Here is a 26099-nt window from a genome sequence, read left to right on the forward strand (position 1 = left end):
GTCATTCATTCACCTCGTGCACACGCACAGGCCTTTCATCTTTACCCTCACAGGCTTCTCTTGTTCTGTCAGTCTCACTGAAGAGAAAGATGGAGGAAGGGAGGGAGGAAGGATGTCAGGGAAAGGGTGAGTCGGACAGGGAAGGGAGGATAAGGAGATTGACAGCAAGGGGTATGTTTCCCGCTCCATGCAAGCCCTTCCCCAGCCCAGCCCATCACCTCCATTTGGGCAGAGTAACAGGTTGCTCGTGCTCTCCTTGCTTCATCCCCGTTTCTTTTTTTTTTTTCCCCCTCCCTCCATATCTTTAATTGTATCCTTCTAGTCTCCATCCTCTCATCGCTTTGCCTTACCAACGCTCCCTTCCACTCTTCCTCTGTCCATCTCTCCCTCTCCCCCGGGCTTGCCTCAGTGGGTCGGTTCCAGTCTGTCTGTTTGCTGATGACTCCACTTGGAGCAGATGTGATGCTCAGCAGCTGTTGCTTTGCTCTGCAGCAGCGGCGCCCCCACCCCCCTGCCATATCCCTCTCCGTCTCCCCTCTTATGTTCTTATTTATCTACATGCCTTTTTGTTCCCCCGTTACGGCGCCGCTGAACCGTAAATTGGCGAGTTTAATTTTATTTTCAAATGTCTTTTGTCTTCTCTGACCAGCCTCAGCAATTTGTTTCACTTTCCACCCTCCCCGATGTGGCTGTTAATGTTCAAAGAATATCAGCATTTTTGTCACAACAATAAGTCTGGGTTCTCTGCACATTTGTCTGCTCACATGAATGCCAACTGTCACACTGTAATCATGTGAAACAAATGTCAGCCATTGATGGCAGTTTTGCAGAGGGTACAGAGAGTATATTGTTCCTTCATAAATCTGGTGAAATGAGGGAAATGTGAATGACTGTACTTCTGTTGTTATTGTTTGTCCTACCACTGACATAATGGTGTTCAAAGCCAGGCCCTGAGCTAGAATTAGACTTTCTATGTTTAGCTTGACGTTGATGTATAGGGAGATAAAAAGACAGGAAAAAAAAAGACAGTTGGATACTTGAAAAGTGATGGAGTGTTTTATTTAGGCTCTCAATGGCCTGTGTGTCTTTGTATATAGTTAAGACAATCTTTATCAGCACTCTGTCATCCCGTGGTCTCTGCCTCTGCCAGGGTGAGCGGTAGAACTCGGCCTCCTCTGACAGGTGTCCTCTCATCTGATATTAGAGGAGAAGAGGAGGAGGTTCACGCCACTGCGATGATTCTCGCCCGAAGGGATCCGTTCCCGGCCAGGCGTCCGTCTGCGTCCATGTGGCGGGGTGCATTTGCGAGTGTGTGCATAAAGCGTACGTGTGTGTGTCACATCTGTAATTGGCTGCCTCTGATCTTGTGGAAATCTGGGATCAGTGTGGCAGATCCGCTGGCTAATCAGCACTCAGAGCTTTTGCACAGAAACGACAACCTGTGCTTCGTTCTGGAGGCTGGAATATCACCGCGCCCGGGACTTAATCGCTTCAGAAATCCCTTAATGGAGAAACATTACATGCAGTCTAATTCGAGGATGTTAAGATAAAATGCCGAGGTGAGTTTGTGACAGTGAGAACGCTTCAGTGTGCTGTGTGCACATGACCGAAACACTGATAAGAGATATTGAGCGCTACTTTGCTTCTTTGCCCTCAGATGATAAGATTACAGCGAGGCCAGAGGTGTTTCTCTGCACTTCAGCCTCTTGTTTTTTTCCCCCCTCTCTCTGTACCATGTAAGTATTCATGGTGGCATACGGCACAGCGTCATTGGGAAATTCATAAGGGGGAATCATCACTCATTCCTGGTTCCCCTTTGAGGACTGCGCTAATTAGCCGGCGTCTGTGATTAGTTGGCTTGTGTTTGATCTGCTCCCCTCCTCTCGCTCTCTGTTGAAAAGGCCGCCTGCCTGTGCAGCGATTTGGCTGTGAGGTGCACCAAACACACTCGGCTAGAGACACACAAAATCTCATCCAAAAGAAAAACCAGACACACAGAGATGCACGCAACGCAACCGCAGATTTCTTTCTTCCTGTGCCTTTCGGAGACACTGCAGGTGGCCTCAGAGACACAGTATCGTACACAAGCAGACACCCACACACACACAAACGCGTGTGAGCCGCAGCAGCACAGAGCACTTCAGTCGAAAGGGTGTAGCTGTTAATATTTCACCACCGCATACCAAAACTATGTTTACTTTCACTTTGAGAGCTTCAGTTTGTCAATGAAATTCCCCTGGAAAAACCCAGAACTTATTCTTCTTTTTTTTGTGGCAACACAGGGTGTGGGTGGCTAGCTGAAAAGTGGATTTACTTAACTCAACCCCAAGTGATTACAGCTAAAGATGAACGAATTATGAACATAATTAAATTCATACAAATCCCCCCTTTGCTCCCCTTTTTTGCATTAGGGCTCAACGGCAAAGCGCGTGTGAGGGATACCCATGCTGCGTTTAATATGACACAAATAGGAGTAATTCTTTGGTGCGTGACAGAGCGCTGTCTAATTACACAGACGCAGTGTTATTGAAGGGTCTGTCTGTCCTTGAAGCTGGCCACTGGAGCATGGCAGGTTCATTTCTGGATGTTCATACCCCTGTCTATCCATCCCTCACTTCCCAATCCTCTATCTGTCACTCTGTCTTAAAGGGCCGAATGGTAAACAAAGGCAGCCCCCCGACCCAATGTAATGACGGCCTGACAGGAGCGCTCCAGTGCCTCTCGTGTGTGTGTGTGTGTGTGTGTTTGTGTGTGTGTGTGTGTTTGTTGTCGCGCTCCTTCTCATGATCTCTAAGAAGTGGCTTCAATCTTCTGAGAGATGGATCAATTGTGGCATCATTGTGACTGCCGAGCCATTACGGGCTAAAACTGGGTTCATGCTGTTGTTGAACGGAAGCTGAAGCCGCCACTCTTCACAGAGATAGAAGTGTTGAAGACAGCTTGTTTATCATCAATACCAAGATCTAAGAACCAGAGCCTTTTTTTTTTTTATTTCTGTTCACTAAAGGCAGCCGTATCTTAAGATATTTAAAGTAAAATCTCATAACCTCATTAGTTAACCTCATTGTTTCATCGATGCTTTTATTTGAGACTGACAGCAGGTGTTTCTCGTGAGTGGCGTTTATGTAAATTTTCATTTTCTTCACGTAAACCGACAGCAGAGGATGCGACCTTGTAGTGTTGGAGTTAATATTGTTTTCCTCTCATCACACGCTGCTTCTTAGTGGTTCATTCATTGCACTGTTGGTATTGTAATCTACTCGGTTGGAAGTTGACACTCAGTCAACATTTGCCACATCCTCTGAAACACATTTCACATTGATCAGAGCATTGGTCTATTTTTACCATGGCAACTATTGATGAACTAACACATTTCAAGCCTGTTGGAATTTAGTTTTTTTTTTATTGTTTTTAGAGCTCTGGTTAAAAGAAATTTAATTCTGCCGACCTTGTGACATATTTTATTAATTCAAAATGTTGTACTATTGAGTTTCACGATTTGTAAGCTAAAATTATGAACAAAAATACTTGAGATATAAGTGTTTTGACTAAAGGGGGAAAATTAACATTTCCATTGTACTCTTTTCTCTCAAAATCTGTCTGTCAAATCAGGCTGCAATTAGATTTAAATATATGCAGAAAATCCTCAAAATCCAAAGAAGTCTTTACATTTTGTATTGAATAAGTGAATGGTGTGATTAATCAGTTTCTACATAGTAGGTGATTTGTCTGTCGATTGAGTAGCTGGCCTGGAACTAATCCATTAAATGCACTGGAACTGATTTTTACATACAATAACATTACATGTGTCTACAGTTCAGTCCAGTAAATATAAGCTAGTCACCGAGCAGATATGTAAACATACGTTGATATTGAGCCATTATACGATTTTGTTTATTTGTAGCAGTCTTTTATGGCGGCTTTTGACCTTCTCCTTTATATGATTGAACTTTTAACTTTGCCTTTCCTGTTTTGTCCCTGTGGTTTAGTTAATGGACACTCTCTGAGTTGTCATGCATACTTACCCCTTTATGAGATAAACCTGTTTTGTGTGCAGTTTTATAGCCTGTAGTTTCAGCCTCACCTCTTGTTTCATTGTTTTACAGCTTTCAGGCACGATTGTTTTCACTGTTCACTCTCCACTTTCATTTTATTCAATAAACTGGCTTGAGAGGGAATATCAGGTTGTGCCCCTCTTTCTTTCTGATCCGTCTCCTTGAGCTGTGGGCCTGTCTGTCTTTTACTCATTCATTTATCCGTCTATCAGCGTCGGAACAATACACCGCGTTCCCGAGGCAAGTTGTCATAGTGACTGTCCTTCCGGGAATAATCAAAGTTGATCTAAACATCCAGCTCACAGAAAGAAAATGGAGAGAGGGCTAAAAAAACAGCTCAGACTACTTCCTCATCATAAGTCCCAGCTGTTTATCACTTTTCTCCTCCGTGGAACTTTTCCTAACGACACCACAGCCGTCTGTATTTTCTATTTCAGTTTTATTCCCTCGCTCCTCGATAACACCCTCCCTCCATCCTTCTTTGGAGGAACCGATAGGGGGAATGTGTTGGTGTGTGAGAGAGTTTCATCTTACCTGCCTCCTATTGAGGCTGGGAGACAATGTGCTGTTCACCTCCGCCCTCACGGCTCACTGCAGACCTGTGGGAAGGTAACTTTGGCGAACACAATGCAGCTGGCCTAATGTAAAAAGGAGGGTTTCTTTCGACTTTTAATTGCTTCGGTTATCTGTTGCTTTCCACTTCTATCTTTTTGTTCTTTCGCCACATCCTACATGCCTGATGTTTATTAATTGTTACCATCTGTTCACCTCAGTGTAGCTCTCATTTGTCTCTCATGGCAAAAAGATTGTATTCAGAAACAGCCACGTGTCCTCGTTGTGTTTTAATACAGAACTTAACTTTTTTGACAGGTTGGTGACTGCTGAATATGATTACACAATACTGTTGGAAAGTTTTAGGTTGGTGTGGAATTAAAAAAAAAAACTGCACAAATTCATTAAAAAATTATGTATTCATAGTTTATTACATAATATAAATTGTGAACTGAATAAACAGGAGATAACTTAAAACAGGCTTTTTACATTAAGGGCTCCATAGGGGCCGTCTTATCACTTCAGGACCTCTTGTTCTTTCTCACACTGACGGCAGTGCTTAATAAACACTGGCTCTACAATTTAGAGCTTTTTTGCTCTACTGCAGAATTCATTTGGAGCCAATCAGGCAGCTTTCTGCCGCTATTACTTTATCGATCGAAGCAGCCAAAAACATTTGTACTCTACTGTATATTAACTTTGTCACTGATGTACTTTCCCAGAACTTAAAGCACTTTTTCTTGAGTGTGGGTGTCATTTTGGATACGTCATCCGTCCACTGAAACCTCTCCTGCAGATTGCTTCTCTCTGCTCCCACACACACACACACACACACACACACACACACACACACACACACACACACACACACACACAGTTGCAATCAGTTTTTCAACTCAAGCTGGTTGTTGCTGCATGTTATGAAGGACACACACTCATCGGTTTATTTTAATATTGGTACGCTCCTCCTTGTTTGTTTGCTTGTGGTGGCTGACCTTCTGTCATCCATATGGCCGGCATTGATTTGCTAACATGCTGTGTGATCCTCCTGACAGATTGACTGCGCTAATGGCAGTCGTCTCCCTCATATCACAGGACTGCATTCTAATCCTCAACCGCGTGGCATAAATTAGGCCGGTCTCCTCACCCCTTAAACTATGAACATGTGTTGACAGTGTTGTTGACCAGTGGGTTCGTCAGTGGCAGGTTGAGTGGCAGCCCTGACTCTACCGGATGTGCCACCGGGGTAAAAAACCCCTCCTTTTTTTCAAGGTGAACTAAAGGTGAATGTTGACAGCAGAAAAAAGAAAAAAAAAAAAAAACCTGGAAACACAGCTGTGTTTAGGTCCGGGGGCGGGGTTGTCATGGAATTCCTCTCACTTTAACAGGCAGCTCTGTTTTTAATTCAGCGAAAGGATCACACCCAGCCTGAAATATCTTCTCTGACACCTTGGTAGACTTGCGCATCCGAGTGTTGTTAGGAAGGCGAAAATAGGATGCATAATCACATTATGTTAGCAGCTGACACACAGAGGGGATGGATGTATGCACGCGTATATGAAGTGATGGGTGAGGAGAGCGAGGACAGAACTCATGCATGCACAGCCAGCCTTGGACATTTGTAGAAGTACCTGACACTTCGCTCCAGTGGGGCACATCGGATTGAGCCTGATCCTTTAATTCCTGGCTATTTCCAAAGTGAGATACAGCAAAACTCTGAATGCGCACACACAAACGCACATCTCCATTGCCATTTACAGAGAGGCGTCTGAAGATTTTTTTTTTTTTTTTTTTTGTGCGAGCTGACTGCAAACTTTGATAAAAGGTTACCGCAGCTTCTTTAATGGATAATACATCTAGATCTTTCCTGGACTCTGACTGTGGACCTGCCTGAAAAAAAATAAAATAAAATGTTTTTCTCCAAACCACGGATTTACATTTTATGCTTCTTCACTGACTGCATATCTGTCAATGTGGTCACCCAGCACTAAAACCCAATATTACATGCAGGGCTAAAATAACATGCCCGCTACAATTACCATGAGGGACGATGGCACACGGGGCTTGGATGAAGAAGTCGGACAGAAAAAGAACTAGTAGGATTGCGGGGGGGGGGAGGAAGTCAAGGAAGAGCAGAATGAGCCAGAGGGATGAAAAGGATTTATTCCAAAATGAAAAGACAGGACAGGGCTACAGCACTGAGGGACGGGAAAAAGAAAGTGAGCGATGCAGAGAGAAGGCAGGGAGCGGTGGAGGTAGAATGATGTGCATGGCCCGAACAGACAAAGCCGAGCCAGGAGCCGCAGGGGAGCTGGGTGTCTGTCAGCCATCCAGCCAGTAAGTTATTCAGTCACTTATTCAGTGGGTTGAAGCGATGGCACTAGCAAGGCACTATAGAAGCAGGAGTTATTTGTTTAGCTCAGGAGGGCTATGTCCTTCCTGTCCACAGTAAACTGCTTGTTACAAGCAAGGCTTTACTGACCCTAAAGGGGACCAGCGACAGATAAAAACATGCAATACCATTAAACCACACTGGTGTCTGATGGCCTTTGACTTTTTCCTTTTTTGTATTTTATGTATCATACACCTCTGCTCTACACAGCTGCTGTATTTTTTTCACATCCCGTAATAATTCTTTACCGCTGCCTTCCCTCTTTGACCACCTCTCTCCTTCCCTCGCTTGCTCTCTTTTCCCCCCCGTCTCTCCTGGGTCAGGTACAGTGTGGATGTTGGTGTTTATCAATAATGAAGTGATGAGAGGAGGAGGAGGAGAGCACACTGCTTTCGTTCTTACCAAGGGATGAATTATTCACCCTGTGGAGAAGAGTGCCTCTCCACCCAGTGTGTGTACAATCATGTGTTTCTATGACTGCCAGTCTAAGAGTGGTTTTGCGTTTATGGAGCAGTCGAACACGAGGAAATTTTTGTATGAGGTGACCACATACGCATGCACTGGATTTTGACTACTTTGCAAGTCTTTTTTATCTCTTATGCATGTTTTTCCCTTAGTATGGCAGATGCTAAATGATTCAGCGTGTTGTGTTGAATCATGTTGTTAGTTGTAAGGTTCACCCTCCTGTTGCAAGGTGCGAGACGTGGCGGCGGAACAAGGGAAACCGCGTTTTGAAGGGCCGCTCCCGTTTTTCTGAGTTCACCTGACTAAACACGATTTTCATTTCAGACCTGTTTGGCCAGCAGGGCTTGCTTGACCTCAAATAATCTGTTTGTATTATGTGCATAGCTCGGGACGGAATACAGAGGATGAGAGAGAGAGACGGTGAAGTCCACAGAGGGGCGTGTGCAGGAGCTATTGTGTGTAATTTCATGTCGGGACCTATACTGTAAAATGGTTGGGGGATCCCATTGTGAATTCTCCGACTTAGCCAGTTTCCTTTTACTCTTGAGCTCATGCATAGTGTATAAACTTAGTTTCATGGCAAGATGAAGGTCATGGTCCAGTTATGAGTGCTCTAAGTTATGGCATTTGGAGCTGAAGTGCTCTGATATTTCTGAAAATAAAACTTAATCTTATTTTTAATTTGATTTTTTCTTATTTTTCTTTTACTCTTCCCTGCTGGGTCTTTCTTCATTAAGATGATACACTTAATTGAATTGGCAAATGCTTACTTTTGCAAATGATATTCATTGAAGACCTAGGGCTTGTTTTTTTCCCCCTTTTTTAATAAACAAGCAACTAACTAGGAATATGCATTAGTATACAGATGTGTGTGTGGTTATAGATGCACACACTTGCTAAACACACACCTCTCCCGGTGCAGATTTTTCCTCCAGCTGTTCATTTCTCCTCGGCACTTTGAAGCCTGTTCATGTCTGTGTGTGTGTGTGTGTCCCTCCTTCCAAACCCCGGTTTTTCCTTCATTCCCCTTCTGTTACATTTCATGCATTTCTGCTTCCCTTCCTCATTTCTGCCTGTGTGTCTGATTTCCCCTTTTCTTTCCACACTCGCTGTTCAGAGTCGGTTATCAAATGTTTCATCATGTCACTGTGAACAAAGTGAAATGTAGCACTCCTCTCTTGGATCTTTTTTTTTCCCGGCTCCTGTTGCATCACAGAAGTTGGTTTTACCTCTTGTTTCCTGTGTGCAACCGCGCTGTAACATCCAAACCCTTCTTACAGCGGCTTGTCTTTTTTGTGTTTTCATGTTGATTTTACATCTGCAGCAATTTGAGTATTGGTTTCATCCGATAGCTTTGAAGTTTTTCAAAGTGTGTGGGTGTATGTGGTTTTTTTTATTTTATTTTAGATTTTACCTTAAACAAACGTGCTTTTCACTCAAATTTTCCTCACTGATGTGTCATACACGCGCTGGCACAAAAAAAAAATCCAGATTATATTAGGATGTCATGCGAGAAGTTCATAATGTACGATGGCTATTTCTAAATCTAGCTTCCCCTTGTGTTATCGATTGGACCTTTAGAGCACCAGTAGAAGGGTCAATGAGAAGACGAGACACATCTCAAGTCTTCATTTCCTCGTTTTATTCTTAGCTTGTCAAACTGCCTCGCCTGTCAAAGCTAAGCTGCGTTCAGTCTGTGCTCCCTGCATACCAAAGTGTCCACAAATAAACGTGCGTGAGCACGCATGCAGTATAGATGTTCATCTGTGTGTGTGTGTGCATGCGCGTGTGCATGTGTGTGTGAGTGTGGACGTGGAAGTCACAGGAACCGGTGATGCCTGATAGCAGCAGCAGCAGACAGCAGGTTCAGGTTGACGCTGTTTTCAGGCTCCAGCTGATAACAGCTATTAGAACCGACGAGCAGCAGTTTGGACATGACACACAGCTCCGGCAGCGTCACTGTTTTTCGGTTTGGACTCGACCATGGCAGCATCACAGAGAAATCTGTTCTCAGGGTAGCTCCGCTGGCAGGTCATTTCAACTAGAATGCCAGCTTTAATACATTTTCGATTGGCTGTGTTTATGAGTTTTCACAGCTCAGATGGACTTTGAAGAAGACGAACAGTCTAATCTCGAAGTGAATGTATATCAGTCAAAAAGACCAAAATAATAGTCTTTCAAGAAATAAAAATAATCATTTTGAGTAGTTTGTTTGGAGGAGCTGTTGAATGCCCTGGCGGCTCACAGGGGACAGAATTTCAGAGCACACTCCGCGCTTTCAGCTTTATTTACACTGTTAATAATTACTGACTTAATACATTGTAGGAATTGACCTTATAAAAACATTTAAAGCTCGGACAAATCTCCCCGACTCCCACGCTGACTCACATGAAACAGTTTTGAGGCTAATGTTCTTTCAGTTGCCACAACGCTGGAAGTCAGTCCTATAATCTTGGCTACTGTTTAATTTCAGCTCAATTGGCTGCAATAAAAACCCAGAAGCACAAAAAAAAAATGTATCTCTGTCACAATACTTACAAGCTGCGCGGTGCAAAACTATAACCTCAGTAATAATCGCGGAATTGAATCTGTGTTTCTGTGCCAGTGTCTCGAAAGAAAAAAGAACAAAATTGCACATTGGGAGTTTCACAAAGCTGGTATTTGGCAGAGCTTCCACTCAGAAACCACTTGTATTCAAGACCAGTACAAAAACACAGACGCTGTCGTACTGAGAATATATAACCCAGGCCCTTTCACAGTGGGGGAAAAAAATAGATGCGATTGAATGCATCATCCTTGACAATTTTGATTCAGCACTTTGGTCCTTGTTTGGAGGAAGTTCAAGGATGCTCTCAGCCCCCAATGTCTGCTGGTTACTGTTAAACACTGTGGTGAATATGTAATAATACCGACACTCGACGTGCATTCGTTATGAGTGAGGTTGGATCTTGCAAAGCAGAGCACGTTAAGTTTGTTAAGGTACATTGGAGATCATTCTAATTTGCCTGTAAGATTAAAAAAAAAAAAAAAAAGCTTTGAAGAACCATCAGAGTGAGAAGATGCTGAGAGAAAGCGAGAGCAGGCAGAGATGGATCCCATCAGGACGGAAAACCGAGGCTCCGCCCTGCACTCTGTAACGCCTGTGTAAAAGCTATTTTTCTTCAGGAGGCCACAGGGTGGTCACAACAATAACAGCATTGAAAGGAATAAAGGAAATGGAGAAATTCACACAGGTCTGGAAGAATAATGAATGCTAAGACTACTTACTGAGTTAGAGAGGCCAAAGGAATGAACACACTCTCACACACACAGAAGCAATCTTCAGGAACATGGAGAATGTGGAAGCCCCGTTGTAGCCCACCTGACAGTGCGTAGCCACTAGCTTGATGAAATGGCAGAGTCACCGAGCTCCCAACGCCATTAGATATTTTAGTTGATGGCCTGCGCTCCTTGTCCCCCTGACGTTGTGCTTTTCTCCCCTGTAGTGGGGATCAGGCAGAGGACATGAATGCCATTAGGCGTCGGAGTCGGCCAGCCAGGCAGCGAGTCAGGCGGACACAGCCTGATAAGCGACTCTTCGTTTTATAAGCCGTGGCTGGCTCAAATGGACTGCAGACAAAATTAGGATTTTTTTTTTCTTATTATTTTTTTTTTTTTTAACTCGCTCTCTTGCTTCCTCTGGCTCATTCACGCCTTTTCCTTTTTTGCTGTCTATTCACAGCCGCTGTGTTTCGCACAAGGTCAGGTGTGGAGTCTCCTCTGCCTCTCGGTGCTTCACGCCTCCCACTCTTCTCCCCTCCTCTGCCTCTCCTCGCTCTGTTTCTCTCTACCTGTGCCACCCCAGTACCTCTCCTTTCTCAGTTGCTCCCACTGCATTGCACTGGGTCTGTTTCCCCCTCCTTACATCTCCTTCCTCTCTTGCTTCTCTTATAAATGCCTCTCTCTTTTGTCCCTCAGCTGTCTCATATTAACCTTGTTTATAGCTCAGACCGTCTCCCCTTCGAGATCCTCCTCTCTTCTCGTCTCCCACCACGTCCTCTTTTCGCTTCCTCTTTCATTCTCTATTCCTGGCACCACGTTCCCTTCGCACCCTTTCATCCCCACTTTCTTTGCACACCATGCCCCCCCCCCCCCCCCCCCCCTCGCCTCCGCTCTCGTCCTCCATCGCTTTGGCATTCCCAGGCTGTCTCGCGTCTCTTCATTTCATCCCTCCATCCTCCGAGCGTACTTCCTCCCATTTCATTTCCCTCTTCACAGACGAATGGTGGGAAATATGGAAATGTCAGCGTGACCAGGCAGGGGATCAGAGAGGACTGTCATAATATGGCAGGGCTGTCACAGCACCATCAGTGTAATATTAGAGCCTATGTGAACATCATGTGGGTGTTAAAGACATAATGATAGGTGACAGTACTTAGAATGCTGACATCTGACTACTTAAAGAGGGCAGTTTGAGTGTGTGTGTGTGTGTATGTGTGTGTGTGTCTTTGTTTGCTCATGTGCATTTGGTTTGGTGTATGTCACCTGGAGGCAGCAGGGCTACTGTAAAGTGGAGCGGCGGTGACACAAGGCTTCTGTTCTCACTTCCCTCCCCTCCAACCCTCTCTCCCCCACTTCTGCTGCTTTCTTCACTTTAGTACCCTTGAACTGTCTTTTATTCTTTCATTTCCTCACACCCTGCGTCACTCTGCCTCCAATGTTCCGTTTTTTTTTATGACCAGTGCTTTCCAAATATTTTTTTTTTACAACAGTTACTTTATACAAATGTCGCCCCGACTCCCCACTTCCGTCATGTGCACAATCTGACTTTTCCCTCACTCCATCTGCCCTTCTAACAATGGAGTCCTTCGCGCCATCACAATATGAAGCTTTGCAAGTCCTTGTATGTCTTGTGTGTAATACTCATTTCCCTGGAGCTGCAGAGAGTCTCATAAGGCCAGCCCGCCTCTCATTGCAGTGCTGGCTGGAGTTGACCCGTGCTGCCTCCCCTCTTATTGCCTCTGAATGACGGACAACAGGCCCGGCTCAGCTCTGCCCCTTTCACATTGTTGTGAGAACACGGCAAATGTGCACACGTGCATGGATTTCTGACTGAATTCGCTCATGTGCTCATACAAGAAATATGAGGCGTAGTTACTCATCTTCACTTCCACACAGCATAATCACTTCCGACAAGTCGGGCAGACTTGTTTCCTCATGCCACAATCAGGACCAGTAATCAAGGGTTTCAATAACCTTTCGTTCCCCTTTCTCTTTTTTTTTGTTACATCTTTTTGTAACCAGAGAACCGCTCTTATTCCCAAAGCTAATCTGCAGTTTGTCAGACTAGTTCAAGCAGATTGACAATAGGTTGTGGCTTGATCTTTCATTAAATACTCCAGACATTTGAAAGATTACAGGCCAGGAGCTCCGCAATAAAGCTGTCTTGAAATGCATGTATGTATGTATGTGTGTGTGTGCGTGCGTGCGTGCACATGCTTGGGTTGACTTGCACAGATATGCTAGTGTATCTATGGCAGGGGGAAGAAAAAAGAGCAGGTTGGTCTTCTTTCCAGCCCAATAAGGCTGCGCGCTTCTCCCACAGGCTGCTTAGTGGTTGTCCAGAGGTTTCTCTGTGGCTGCAAGGGGGTTGTTTGGTGGTTGTAAATTGGGCTGGTCCTGGGAGAGGTGGTGTTATTCTAGGAAAGGCTTGTTTTCTTCTGTGCTTCTCCACAGTCTTTCACTCATTCCTCACTCTTTTCTTCCTCTGTATTGATATCTCAGATGTCCCGAGAGGAGAGAATGTGTGTTTATTGCTCGTCAAAAGAGAAAGACAGCGCTGCCCTTTCTTCTTATCTCTTACCGTATGGGTTTCGTGTGGGTGTTTAGTGTGTGTGTGTGTGTATATGTGTGTGTGTGTGTGTGTGTGTTCTCTCAGCCCTCCAGATCATATTAGTTTCAACACAACAGTTTTGGTGAGACACTAACCAGTTGAACTAGTTTTGCAAGTAATTGTTTGTCTTCGGGGAAACCTGTTTCACTGGTGCTGTTGAATGTGTGCGTATGTAGCTTGTCGGCAAACACATTGTGAACGCTCACACGCACACTCCTGCGCACACACGCAGCCCTAGTTGCAGACATTTGAAGTTGTGCATCCGCAGGTAATCCACTCTTACTTAAAACAGGTGCCATCTTGCTGACATACACTAATGCGCGCTTACTCATACAAGTAATTACATTTTCACAGAGACCTGGATTACAAACACACAGACACATGCACGCAGCCGCACACGGACAGATTGTCGTTTTAAGGCTCCCTCGCTCTTTCTGGTTCTTGCGCACCCACTGACACAACACTCTAAGAAAAGCATATTTATTTTGACTCTTTGCTGTAACGCAGGAATGCGTCGGCACAGCAAATGGCAGGTTTTAGGAAAGCATAACCCATCCACATGATTTATGACCGATGTGAAAAAGAAGAGCGGCTTTCCTCCCATGTTGCTGCACACATCCCCCTCCCTTTTTTTTTTTTTTCTCCCTTTCAGCCACTTTGTCCATGCGGAGTCATGGAGCGATACCAGACTCTTGGCCTACTTGCCTGGGTTCACTAATGCTGTCCTCTGCTGTACCAGACACTTCCATACTGTCCTCATTTATCATCACAAGGCTTTGTTCCAGCGTGATTCCTCTGCTCCCCTCTCCTTATTTCGTTCCACCCCTGCTGTGGAAGTGAATAAAGAATAAAAGCTGAGATTAATGTTTTTCTTTTCTCTGTCTTTGTTTCATTCAGGAACTTCAGGTCAGCGGGTGAAGACGGAGCCAGAGGTGTTGTCGTATCCTGGCCAGACAGTCAACCTGCGCTGTGCCTTCACCGATGTCAGTGGGACGCAGCTTACAATGGTGAGACACACACACACACACACACACACACACACACACACACACACACAGTCCTGATGCAACAGTTTTTTTCCTGAATTACTTTGTGATTATGTGTGACTCTCATATCAACTCTGAATGGGTTTTGTGATATGAAATTCCAATGAAATTGTCAGATTCATCTGGAAACTGCAGCTCATTGTGCTGACTTGGCACAACACAATTTGTTGCAATTGTATGAGGCTACACTTCGCTTTCACAATTGAATACAGCAGACGCCAGCCATTAAGTGAATGCACTATTAGGTATGTGACTAAATGTACGGCAGTTTTACTTTTAAATTAAACCATACAATTACCTGCCGACCTAAATCTGCAAATATGTGGAACTTAAGGTGGACAAATGTATGTGAACAATTCCCTGCAATAAAAAAATAACCATAAAATACTGAAACTGGTCCATGTGCCTTGTTTATTTGGCACATTAAACCTTAATCTAACTAACCATAGCCCACAGAAATAATCCTGGGGCGAGCAATAGGTTTTTATCACATTTAGGCTTAATGTTTTATTACTCCAAACAAACAATACTAAGCTTCATTTTGCTTTAGGGGATTGAATATGGTAATGAGTGTTCTTCTTAGTCGCATTTCAATGAAGTGGGAAGTGCACAACTCTGCTTGGTTCCACTAAGAACAGCTGAGAGAGCGACGCTTCTGTAAAACTGGCATCCATATTCATACCTGCTCCACTTGCTTGATTATGATGCTGTGCATGCTACCCTGCAGAGTTTACATTAAAATGTGGATGACTCCAAAATGCTCTCTCCTGTCACCTATCAGCGTCTTGATAAATGAGGCATGTTGTTTTTCCTTCTGTCACTGACACGGTGTCATTTACCACTGACCCCTTTCCATGTTTGGTCGCAGGTCACGTGGATTTATGAGCCGAAGGACGGGGACAGGGTGAACATAGCCGTGCTTCATCCAAACTTTGATCCCAACTACCCAGAGTCCCCTCTGCAAGGCCGAGTCAGCTTCACAAACAGTTCTCCAGACTTGAAAACCCCTTCCATCCAGATAACTGATGTCCGGATGACAGACGAGGGGAAGTACATCTGCGAGTACGCTACCTACCCGAGAGGCAACGAGCAGGGCATCACCTTCCTGATCATGCTGGGTATGTCGTCAAATCATTTAACAGTGGACCTTATATTTAAGATTTATTACAAAGAAACAATGTTGAAATTTTGCTTTTTTATTTACTTTTTAATTGAAGTTGACACCGAATATTTATTACATGTCTTTTTTTTTTAATTTTTTTTTTTTTTTAAATAAGACCAGAGGTCAATTAGAATTTCACAAATACATAAAAATGTATGACAGATGAAATAGAAAACCTTAAAGGACCTGGGTTGAATGCTCGATTATAATCAAAACAGTGGGCCCTTCTGTGCAGTTTTGAAATCCTTTCTTCAAGTAACTGAACAACCAGGGTTTTTTTTCTGTAAATGAAAGTGCTTCAGATATTTAACAGTCGCTCACAGCTTTGGAAAAAACGGAGGGACTTTTCCAATACCAAGCTTTCAGTTTTAGTTCATCACATGAGGTTCAGTTGTCAGATAACCAAAAGATAATCCATCCTTCCAGCTTTTTTTTGTTTTTTTTGCTGTGTCAAATTCATGTTGGCAGACATTGTAGCTGGTGAAATGGAGTACACACCCCGACCAACACAGGAAGAAAACACTTAAGCATTCACAAATAGAGGAAGTTTAGAGTCACAGACAGTCCTGCAATGCATGTTTCTGGAGTATAGTAGAAAACCACAGATGAGCCGTACGTGCACGAGTAGAACATGCAAACTCCAAACACACTCGCACTGGGATGTTCTCATTGTGAGGCTCTAAAACAGTAATAAACTGGTGTCATTTTTAAATCTCGTAGGTATTGCATATTGCTGTGCACACCGAATGAAAGTGAAATCTATGTGCTTAATTTCTTGCAGTGACAGGTTTTAATATTTCGTGTTTCCTTTGTGATCCCTAATGCAAAGATGCAGATGTCGGAGTAGTTTGGCAACAATATTGTGTGAATAAATCACTCCAAGCTTTGGATATAGAATATTGTTATTACAACAATAAGAATTTGTGATTAACTAATGATTTTTTTTTTAATGTCTTTTTTGGGACCACATAGTTTATTTTTTTTAATGTTAGTATTAAACATCAGCAAGATCAGCTCCTCTCTGGTGGACAGGGGTTCTCACAGCCTCCCTGAAAGCAAGCCTTTGACAAATAGGAGAAACACAGCAGCTCTGTTGTTGGGTATCGCGCACCACATTTCTGTCAAGGGTAACATCCAAACTCAGTGCAGCTATTTGCCAAAATGTACTGTCTGGTTCAGACCCACTGCAGGTGTCTGCCTCGCAAGGACTTACACATTTCTGAACGCTTTTTGTAGATTTGGTTGGGTAAATCATCCTTTTCTTAATGACAATACTGTTCAACAAGTGCCACTTTGTAAGCCCCTGTTTTCTGTTTGTCAGTTGCAGAGACATCACACACAGAAACTTTTTTTTTGAAGTGCAATCGCTATCTCAAGTTAGTGCACACTTGAAAGACTTCGTTCTTCAAACAAATTGAAAGGAGTAGAGTTGACCGCTTGTTTTAGGCATCCTTTATCATTGAAATTATCTTTTCTAGCCAAGAATCTGCTTCTGTATTTAAGCGATGTTTGCTTTTCCAGCACGGTTTTACCTGTTGATCATCAACCACGGTGAAATGAAGCGCTCCTGTATAATGATTTCTCAATTTAATTTGTCACTCATCCATAGCGAGCATGTGCATATTTATCTGGGTTGTTATGTATTCATACATTCAAAAGAATCTTTAGCCTGCCTCTCTCGGTTTCCCTCCGACTCGCTCCTTCCCCCAGAGGTAGCACGCAGGTTAAAAGCATCCTCAGCCTGGCCTAATTGCTATTATAAGTGGTATTGTCAGATCATTTGTGTTCTTGTTAATGCAAGGGAACTACGGGCCTAACCTTGACCCCGGTACCTGTGCCTCTTGCCCGCACTTCTCTCTCTCTAAAGCACCGTGCCTCCATGCCTCCCCTCAGGCAGTGTATTGATCTGGCTGCTTGTCATGCCTGCTGTCAGCTCCTGTCCTCCCTGCTCTCCCCTGATCCCACACCAGTATCAGAGAGGGCAGTCGGGGAGGTATGAGGAGCGAGAGGGGGGAGTGGAGGGGATGATTGAGATCATGTAGTGATTTAGAAATTGTGTATGGAAATGCACGGGGCCCGTCAGGGAAATTGTTTATCAATTGAAGGTAATAGGGATAGAAGGAGAATAGATTAAAGAAATGGAGAGAGAGATAAAGAAGATTTAGGGTTGGGGTGTGTTTGTGCTGCTGCTTGTAATTGTTTATCAATGTAGGCTTGTAGAGGGTAAAAGATTGTGTGTGCAGAGAGAGAGCGGTTGAGTAGAAGGACAGAGGACGTTTGGAGATTGAGGTTTTGGATTTGTTTTTGCCAGGCGAGTGATTCAAATTGTTTATCAATAATGGCACACATTATCTTTTCCCTCAGCTGTCTTATTTCCATTTTATCTATCTGTACATCCTTTAATCTTCTCTCTGCCACTCTCTGTCTCTTTGTGTCTCCACCCTGCACCTTTTCATCCGTCCATCAGCAAAGCCTCAGAACTCGGCCACGGCCGTGTCCGTGGTGGCCGGCACTAAGCCGGTGGTGGTGGCGCGCTGCGAGTCTGCCGACGGCCGCCCCGCCGCCAAGCTGAAATGGGTGACCACAGCCAACGGAAACGAGACACTCGCGGAGAAGCCGGGGGCCGAAAACACGGTGACGGTGACCAGCGAGTACCGCATGATTCCCACGGCGGCCGACAACGGGAAAGACATCAGCTGTGTGGTGAATCACAGGACCCAAGTCAAAGACGAGAGCTTCCAAATGAAGCTGGCCATTCAGTGTAAGAGTCGGCGCACACACACTCATGAACAGCCATTACCTCTCCCCAGATCCCTTTTCTGTTAACGAAGGTGTCAGACTGGCCCACTGGGGTCCAGAATAACTGTGATTGTTAAATTTTCCCGTGAGGGTGGGGATATAACGCAACACTTCAGACAATTTCACACTAATGCTGTTAGTTCTGCTTCAAACTGAGAAGAGTTCACTTCTTTGGATAGTCCGCTTGATTTGTGCACTCTGGTATGGATGATCTGTGTGCACCGTTCAACATGTGGGTCTCGGTTTCACTCACAAATTAACTGCGCTGCAGTTTGTTCATAGATTAAACACAGACTATCTGGCAGAACAAACGCAGGAAGTGAACCACAGAGTGACGTAGGGAATGGGCTTCAGTTTTAATGAAAACAAAAGCAACAGTGCTGAGGACAAAGCCGAGGAAAGGAAAGAAATAGTGAGTGGAATGTCTCTTGAGCAGATGTGAAATACTGGCATGGTAATGAAAAATCACTTAGTGATACATGGCAAATGAAAAACTAGTGATCTGAAAATCCTTCATTGTTTATTGCATGTGTTTTTTTTAGGTCATGCAAACTGGACTGAATGAGCTACATTTAAGTTTTTGTGGCCAATCAATGATCCATCCCTGTTCTCTCCTGGTGTGAAAGCACCCGAAACACCCGGCACAGAACAGCAGATGGTGGCAATGCAAGCTAGATACCTTGTTGTGGGCAAAATTAGTGTGAAAGTATGATCAGTTCATAGAAAAGGCTGCTGAAATTGGCAGATACCCAAGCGTTGCGCTTTTGCCAAAGTTTGTCTGAAGAGAAACGGTGAAAGATGGAATTTTAGATTGCACTGATTTTACTATTGGAAATTTAAGGCTAGTTGTCTTAGTTGTTGGGTTTTTTTTTTTTGTTTTTGTTTTTTTTGAACAATTACTAAAAATATTTGGAGTATACCTGTGCTTCTTTGCAACAGAACTAGGCATTTGGAGTTTTATTTGAAAGTTATTCTTTTTTTTTTTTTTTTTTTTTTTTTTGCTGCTCCAGCTTCATTGAAACCAAACGGGACTGTATTGTTGTGCCAACGTAAAGCCTCAGTCATTAATTTAACTCTCTGCTCTTTCCTCTGTCCTCTGTTGTTCCTTTTCTTATCAAAAGATCCCCCACAGGTCAGAATTGTCGGTTATGACAATAACTGGTATGTTGGACGTACAAATGTAATGCTCACCTGCGAGGCTGCAGCAAACCCTCCTCCGTTCAGTGTCAACTGGAAGACGTGAGTATTTTCATATCCTGGAATCTCTCTTGCTTCTGTTTCTTTTCTCCCTTTTTTCTCTCTCTTGCCCTTCATGCTAAAAAGATGCAATCCTCACCAAGCTGCAATCAGCGCTTTTATTATTGCCACTACAGAACTGTGCTCTGATTATGGAGATAGCTGTATAATTTCTCATAATGGACTCTGTGACTCGAGAATTTAACCCTTGCATAATGAGAAACACAGTGTGGCTCCTTCTGTTACTTTTTGGGAATTATCAGCCATTAACATAACTGTGGGGGGGAAAAAAAACCCTGAAAATGTCTGACTTTAAAATAGAAAAGATGAGATTTTTGGGACTGAATCCAACAGTTGTAATTTTTCTTCCCTCACTATTGTATTTTCCAGCTGGGTCTGAATGAAATGGCTCATGAGTAGGGTGGGAAAACCAATTGGTTTTGCACTGCTGATCAAGATTAGCAGATTTTCCTGACAATGCACAGTGCAGTACATTTCTGTCAATGTCCATTTCATTGTGCTCAAAGTCAAACAAGCCACTGTCTCATTTTATTTCACTATTTTGGCCTTCTTGATTTTCTTCTCCCTCACTCGCTCACGCCACTGTGCTCATGTCTCTGCAGCATGTCGGGCATGGAGATGCCGGAAACGGTGCAACTTAAAGACAACGTGTTGAAGGTGCTGAAGGTGGACGAGTCCGTGAACACCACTTTTGTCTGTGAGGTCGCGAACCGCATCGGGACCACAAAGGAGCAAGTTACAGTCCTAGTCAGAGGTGAGTAGTGACAAACCAGCTCTCATGTAGAGGTTCATAAAGATAAAAGTCATTTGGAAAAAGTGTTGAGTTTTAATCTGCTTTAAGTGCAGCATGCAAAGTGTTTGTGAGAAGATTCAATTAGTTCCAGAAGGGTCCTTTTTTGCACTTCCTCGCAATGTGAGGAAGTAATATTAGAGATGTTCTCGTCATCATAAATCCACTCGTCTGCTGCCCTAAATAGATTAAAACCAATGCTCAGGAAATTTGCAGCTTCTGCAAATCACACTAACGTGCTGATAAAATGTATGTCGTAAATGTATCGGTAAAGCTGCAAACACTTCTGAAGTGAAATGACAAACCCTCATGGGACTCACTTGGGTCTCATTCATCTTGTAAACTCTCTCCTGGCTTGTATACGAAAAAGCATTTTTATCCTCTAAACTGATGAACAGGAACCAAGTACACTTTCATCACACAAGCTACAAATGTTCTGTGTTTTTGTGTCTCTCAGGGGATGCACTCTGTTCAGCCTCTTACGACATAACACTCACACACATAACACACACACACACACACGGTGCTGAGGACCGTCTTGGGTGTCTAGTGTAGGGCTAGAGGGTCCAGCTGCTCTGTCCATGGTGTGAGTTTGACTCAGACACTGGCTTGTGTGTATGTGCATGCTTTTTTCCTGTGTTTTTTGGAGGGAGTTATTCTCCTTCAGCTTGATAGCCCTCTTCCTCTGTGGACTGTTAAGATTAAATGTCACTTTTTTTCCCTGTACATTTGCATGCTCACAATAATCTGTATTCTCAAAGTTTCTGTGTCTCAGCAGAGCCCAAGGTCTGTCTGCTGCTTTGTATGTCCTTTGGTATGTCCTTTGGCCATTTCACAAAGCAATTTCTCCACAAGGTTTTTTTCACAGTAGTTTGCAGCGTGAGTCATCTACACTAACAAGATGGTCCTTTTTAACAAATGTTTCAGCTTTTTTTTTTTCATGAGAAGGGAGTTCATTCTCCTTAAGTGTTCAACACAAAAGCTACAAGTTCGCCTCTCTCCCGACGGCCATCAGTACTGAGAAGGGAGAGCGACGAGAATGAAATGACCAATGTGTTCATCAGAGTCAAAGCCTTAAAAAACATCGGTTTCTGATCAGTAGAGGTGACATTTTACCCACAATGATGCTGACATCGAACTAGAGAAGGTTTTAATGTTTACTCGGGTACAGCTGCGTTCAGGGTTGCACTCGTCGACTTCTGTCTGTCTGTGAAACACTTGTCTCCATCTGTGCAGTGGTTGGCTGTTCGTACCTCCTCTGGTTCATGAGTTAAACCATCCAGAATGGTGCCTCTCAAAATGAAAAACAGACCGTAAAGTTTGTTCCCGACTTGTTTTTTCAAGAGTTGAGCTGCACCCTTCACAGCGGGGATCGGCCCTGCATTTCACCTCATACAAAATACATCCCACTCGAATCTTCTGCCTGCACTTAACCGGAAGTTATTTTCTGCTGACACAGGAGTAAGCCGTGCCTGTGATGGGGGTGGGGCAGTACATTTCTCTGATGGCCACCCAGCTTCGATGTGCATTTTCTATTTTTTTTTTTCAGCCTCTTGCTCAGTCTTACTCTTTCCTTTTTTCTGTGTCTTTTGCTCTCATCCCCCATCTTTCCTTCAAGTCCCTTGGCTCCTTATGGTGCCACAGTATGCGTCACCAGTCCTTTGGGGCCATTCTGTACTGCTGCATATAGTAGTAGTGTACTCGGATTCTTTAACACAAAGGATGTCACCATCTCCTACTGTGTATTACATGCAAAAAGAAAGAAAGATGCAAAGATCTTGGAAGTGGGGAGAAAGGTAGAGGTTGCTGCTTTTTACACTACAAAGTCGAGGAACATGCACCGGGATAAATCGGCGCCAGCATGCAATCCTCAGTCAGAGAAGAGAGAGAAAAGGCATGAGAGAGATGGCGGTAGGAAGCAATGCTGACAGCATTTAAAACTCTCATGGGAATCTTGTGCCACAGCATTCTATCTCCGCCGCTATTGGACTCCTCTATCTCTCAGCATAGCGTGTGTTTCTGTCTGTCTCCAAGCCTCTCAGAGTGGATCAGTCACCCTTTGCTGCTTCAGCTCCTGGCTGCTTCTCTTCCACCATCCGTTCCTCTCCCGCTCTCTTTTATCCCACATTTCCACTCCTTCCCCATCCTCCATCCCGCTTTCTCCTTTTTTTTCTCTTCCTCGTTCAGCTTCAGTTTTTTTTTCTCTGTTTGGTCCCATTGGTCTCATCCCATGTTGAACTTCCCACAGCTTCCTTGTCCTGTCATCTGCCTCCTCCAGCTCGTCTTGTTCTCTTGCTGCCGACCACCTCCTCCCTCCATCCTACTCCTCTCTTACTCATTGGCAGAGAGAAAGGAGGATAGAATATGAGCTAAATTTGCTGGCAGTTAGCGGATGACTAAGGCACCCAGCATGTGTCAGATCGAAGCAGGTTTTGCAGAAGCAGAAAAAGGGACAAAGAAGGATGCTGTTGTGAAAGTGAACTGAAGGAGTGCATGATAGTCGAAAAGTGTAAGAAAGATGTGGAATGACTCCAGATGGTGGTGTGATTCAGACCTGCGGAGGCTAATGTGACTGTGTGTAGACAAACAGGGCTAAGAGGGGCCGACAGGCGTGAAATGGCCAGCACCTGCTACATAGCAGGTCCCCGAGTCTCCTTTACCCCACAGCTGCATGACACACACACACAGACGAGTGTGTATCTGTGTGCTGACTCGTGTCTTCTGCCTTCAGTCTTGTCCTGTGCACAGGGAGGCAGAGAGGGATGGATGTCCTCTCCTCTCCTTGCCTCGCCGTCTCTCATCTTCGATCCTGCCGCTGAGTCACACACAAACCTATCCTGCCCTCCTCTCCGCTTTCTTTTGATTTATCTTTCCCTCGCTATCTCTTTCGCTGCAGTTTGCTCTTTTCATTGCATCTCTCATCCTCTCAGTTAGCATATGCTCCCTCCTCATCCTCCTTATCTCTCTCAGGTTGTCTTTCAGCCTCCGCAAGTCTGGCGCTGATCTCCCTGCTCAGAGAAGACTCTCCTGCCCCCAGCATTCTCTCTCTTTCTCTCTCCCTCTCTCTCATGAGCATGCTATCTCCCTCTCTCTCCAAGTCAAACTCTTAAATACCAGTAGCTGTTCCTTAATCACAGCTTAGTAGTCTCCATCCGTCCATCCAATCCTTCATTCCGGGTTCGTCTCAGGGAAGGGGGGGGGTTTCTCTCATGTGGCTAACCTAGATTCCTCCCGTCCTCTGGATTGTTTTCTCGCCTTGTCCTTTACAGGGCTGGCTCAGCTGAACCTCAAAAGTTAAATGCCCTGGACTCGGTGTCCCTCATAAGTCCGAGGGGCTCCTCAGTTCAGCGGGAAAAAGATTCCCTTTCGTTTTGGTGTCTTTGCTGCCATTTTCAGACTCATCTGAGGAGACAGTTCAAGGGCAAGGGGCTTGGTGATTTTCCTCTGCTGGCTTGAGAGTGTGTGTATGTGTGTGTGTATGAGTGTGTGTCTGCCTGCATCTGTCTGTCTGTCACTGTGTGTCTCCGGCCATGCGAAAACAGCCAGAGAACAGGTCTGATGGAGCCAAGTCTCCCTGCAGCCTACGACTGGCCCCCTTCCTGCTCCTCATTAACACACACACACACACACACACACACACACACACACACACACACACACTCATAGAACTCTGTTCAATAACTTAACATGCTGACAGAGAATACTGTTGAGCCACGCTCTGGGTCCTGCCCGGCCTGACGTCTGACCGCTGATGACCATAATGGTGCGGGGGAGTGTGTATGTGACCATGCATGTTTTTGGGAGGCTGCAGTAAATGTTACTTCCGCTCCATCTCTCTCATTACTTGCGGTCACTTGGAGCTTACAGTCCAGTTGGACGTGACTTCACAGGAAGCATGCTGTGTTTTGGCTTCCACAGTATGCCCTGCATGTGGGGAGGGGGGGGTTCTTACTGTAGCTATCCATGTTAGCTTTTCTGTTTTTTTTCCTTCCTTCTTCTCTATTATCCACACAGCATGCATATTGCAGTTTTTTTCTGCTTGCTCATCCAGCAGCATGTGTTTGTAAGTTGTCCTCTCTTCACCCACTTAAATAAATTCCACGGGTGCTTTGTTAGGATGTGTCTGAGTCTGTAGTGGCCCTGTTCTTGGAGTCTGGCGTTGCTCCTTTACATCTCGCTTTTGAATCTTTTAAGTGTGGCCTCCAGAAGGGTAGAATAAAATATGAATTATCATCCACAAAAGGATTTACAAGCACAGACTTTGAGGGAGACACTTAAGAACTGACTTGAGCGACGCATTAAAAATAATTGGATGAGTGGAATTTAGGAAGAATTTGCATTCAAATTTCTTTGTAATTCCCTTTGATGTGATGGCAGCATGTGGCAGCATCCAGCTCCAAGTTTGTGCAGAGATTGTTGGCACTGAGCATTCGGTGAAGCTCCGCGGAGTCTGAGGTGAAAATGCATTTCTTGTGTTCCTGTTTCGAGTGGACACCGAGGGCTAGCTCTCACTCTCGTGTGTGTGAACAGGAATGTTTAGCACAACTCTGGAGAGAATACGGGTGAAGAGAGCCGGTGTGCTTGGGGAGATGGGTGGGAGAAAATCAACGAAAGTAATAGAAAATGTATCCACATTATTAATTCCTTCCCTAGGCGTCTGTTGAAAGTGAAGCACAGGGGAGAGCGGGAGGAAGTGGTATATGACAGAAATACAAACGTAAATTGGGGGGATGACAAAGGAAATGGATTTAGAGGAGATGGAGAGAGTGTATGCAGGGGACAGGTGGTGAAGTGGTGGCAGGAAAAAAGGAGAAAAATATAGTGTAGAAAAGGAGGATGAAATGATGGTAGCACAGGTGTAGACAGCAGAGGACTAACATTTTTCTCTTTTGACAAGAATCAGTGTTACACGAGTAATTCTGTCAGCTCTCTGTATACTTAACAAGAGAGGTCGGCTTCTGCTGGATTTCAAATAGGAGTGACAATAAGAATTGGTCTGATTTGCTGCTCTCAAATTTAGGCAGGGATTTCAACAGCAGTGTCTACTGGTTAATCCTCTGCAGCAGCTGGTGAGAGCGCGCAGAGTGGAAAGGAAAGCCAGAGCAGCAGAGAGGATGTTCAGCTTAGCTAAGGGTTCTTGATCACTTTTAACTGGGGACTGAAATTAAAAATTCATTTACTCACCACAAATTTGGTTTCCCTCTGTAGCTCGTGCTCTCAAACCTGCGGGGAGCTCACGGTGCTTTTGAGTGACAGATAATAAACCTACTTTATTCCATAACACGATGTTTCTACAACAATGAGCTTTGTTGAAAGAGTAACGCGAAATTTTATTTATTTCTGAGTCATCCATTTCCTCGCTTCTAAAAGTAGGCTTACAGTTTAAAGCTTTGAAGAAGGCATGTTGTTCAAGTAACAGCTTGTGGAATAAAGTCTAAGCTGTTCCTCTGATGTACTTATCCTCTCTGTTTAAGTTATTGCACTCGCTATGTTGTCGTCTTCTTTTATTTTTTTTTCCTCTAACTTTCACAGTTTGTGGGACATTTTTATTCAAAGTGCTCCGCTGCGCTGTGAATGCAAACAGCATTAAGTCGAGCAATGTTACTTTCTTCCTACTGAGTTACAGATGATGACCACAGGGGAAAAACAGTCACAGGTTCTGTTTGTCGGGAGTTGTCAGAGTCCCCAAAAGCACTTAGAGCCCTGAGC

General features: G+C 44.3%; 1 protein-coding gene across 2 annotated transcripts in view; it reads left to right on the top strand.

The window, feature by feature from the left end:
- Positions 1 to 26099, top strand: part of LOC115396991 (poliovirus receptor homolog) — an 82849-nt gene that overhangs the window by 15873 nt on the left and 40877 nt on the right. For both annotated transcript variants that reach the window (XM_030103130.1, XM_030103129.1), the window contains exons 2-6: positions 14234 to 14343; positions 15251 to 15500; positions 18012 to 18305; positions 19465 to 19582; positions 20203 to 20354. In XM_030103130.1, coding sequence (XP_029958990.1) covers positions 14234 to 14343; positions 15251 to 15500; positions 18012 to 18305; positions 19465 to 19582; positions 20203 to 20354 — 924 coding nt within the window. The remainder of the gene's footprint in view (positions 1 to 14233; positions 14344 to 15250; positions 15501 to 18011; positions 18306 to 19464; positions 19583 to 20202; positions 20355 to 26099) is intronic.

This window comes from Salarias fasciatus, chromosome 11, assembly GCF_902148845.1.
Source record: "Salarias fasciatus chromosome 11, fSalaFa1.1, whole genome shotgun sequence".
NCBI classification, from domain to species: Eukaryota; Metazoa; Chordata; class Actinopteri; order Blenniiformes; family Blenniidae; genus Salarias; species Salarias fasciatus.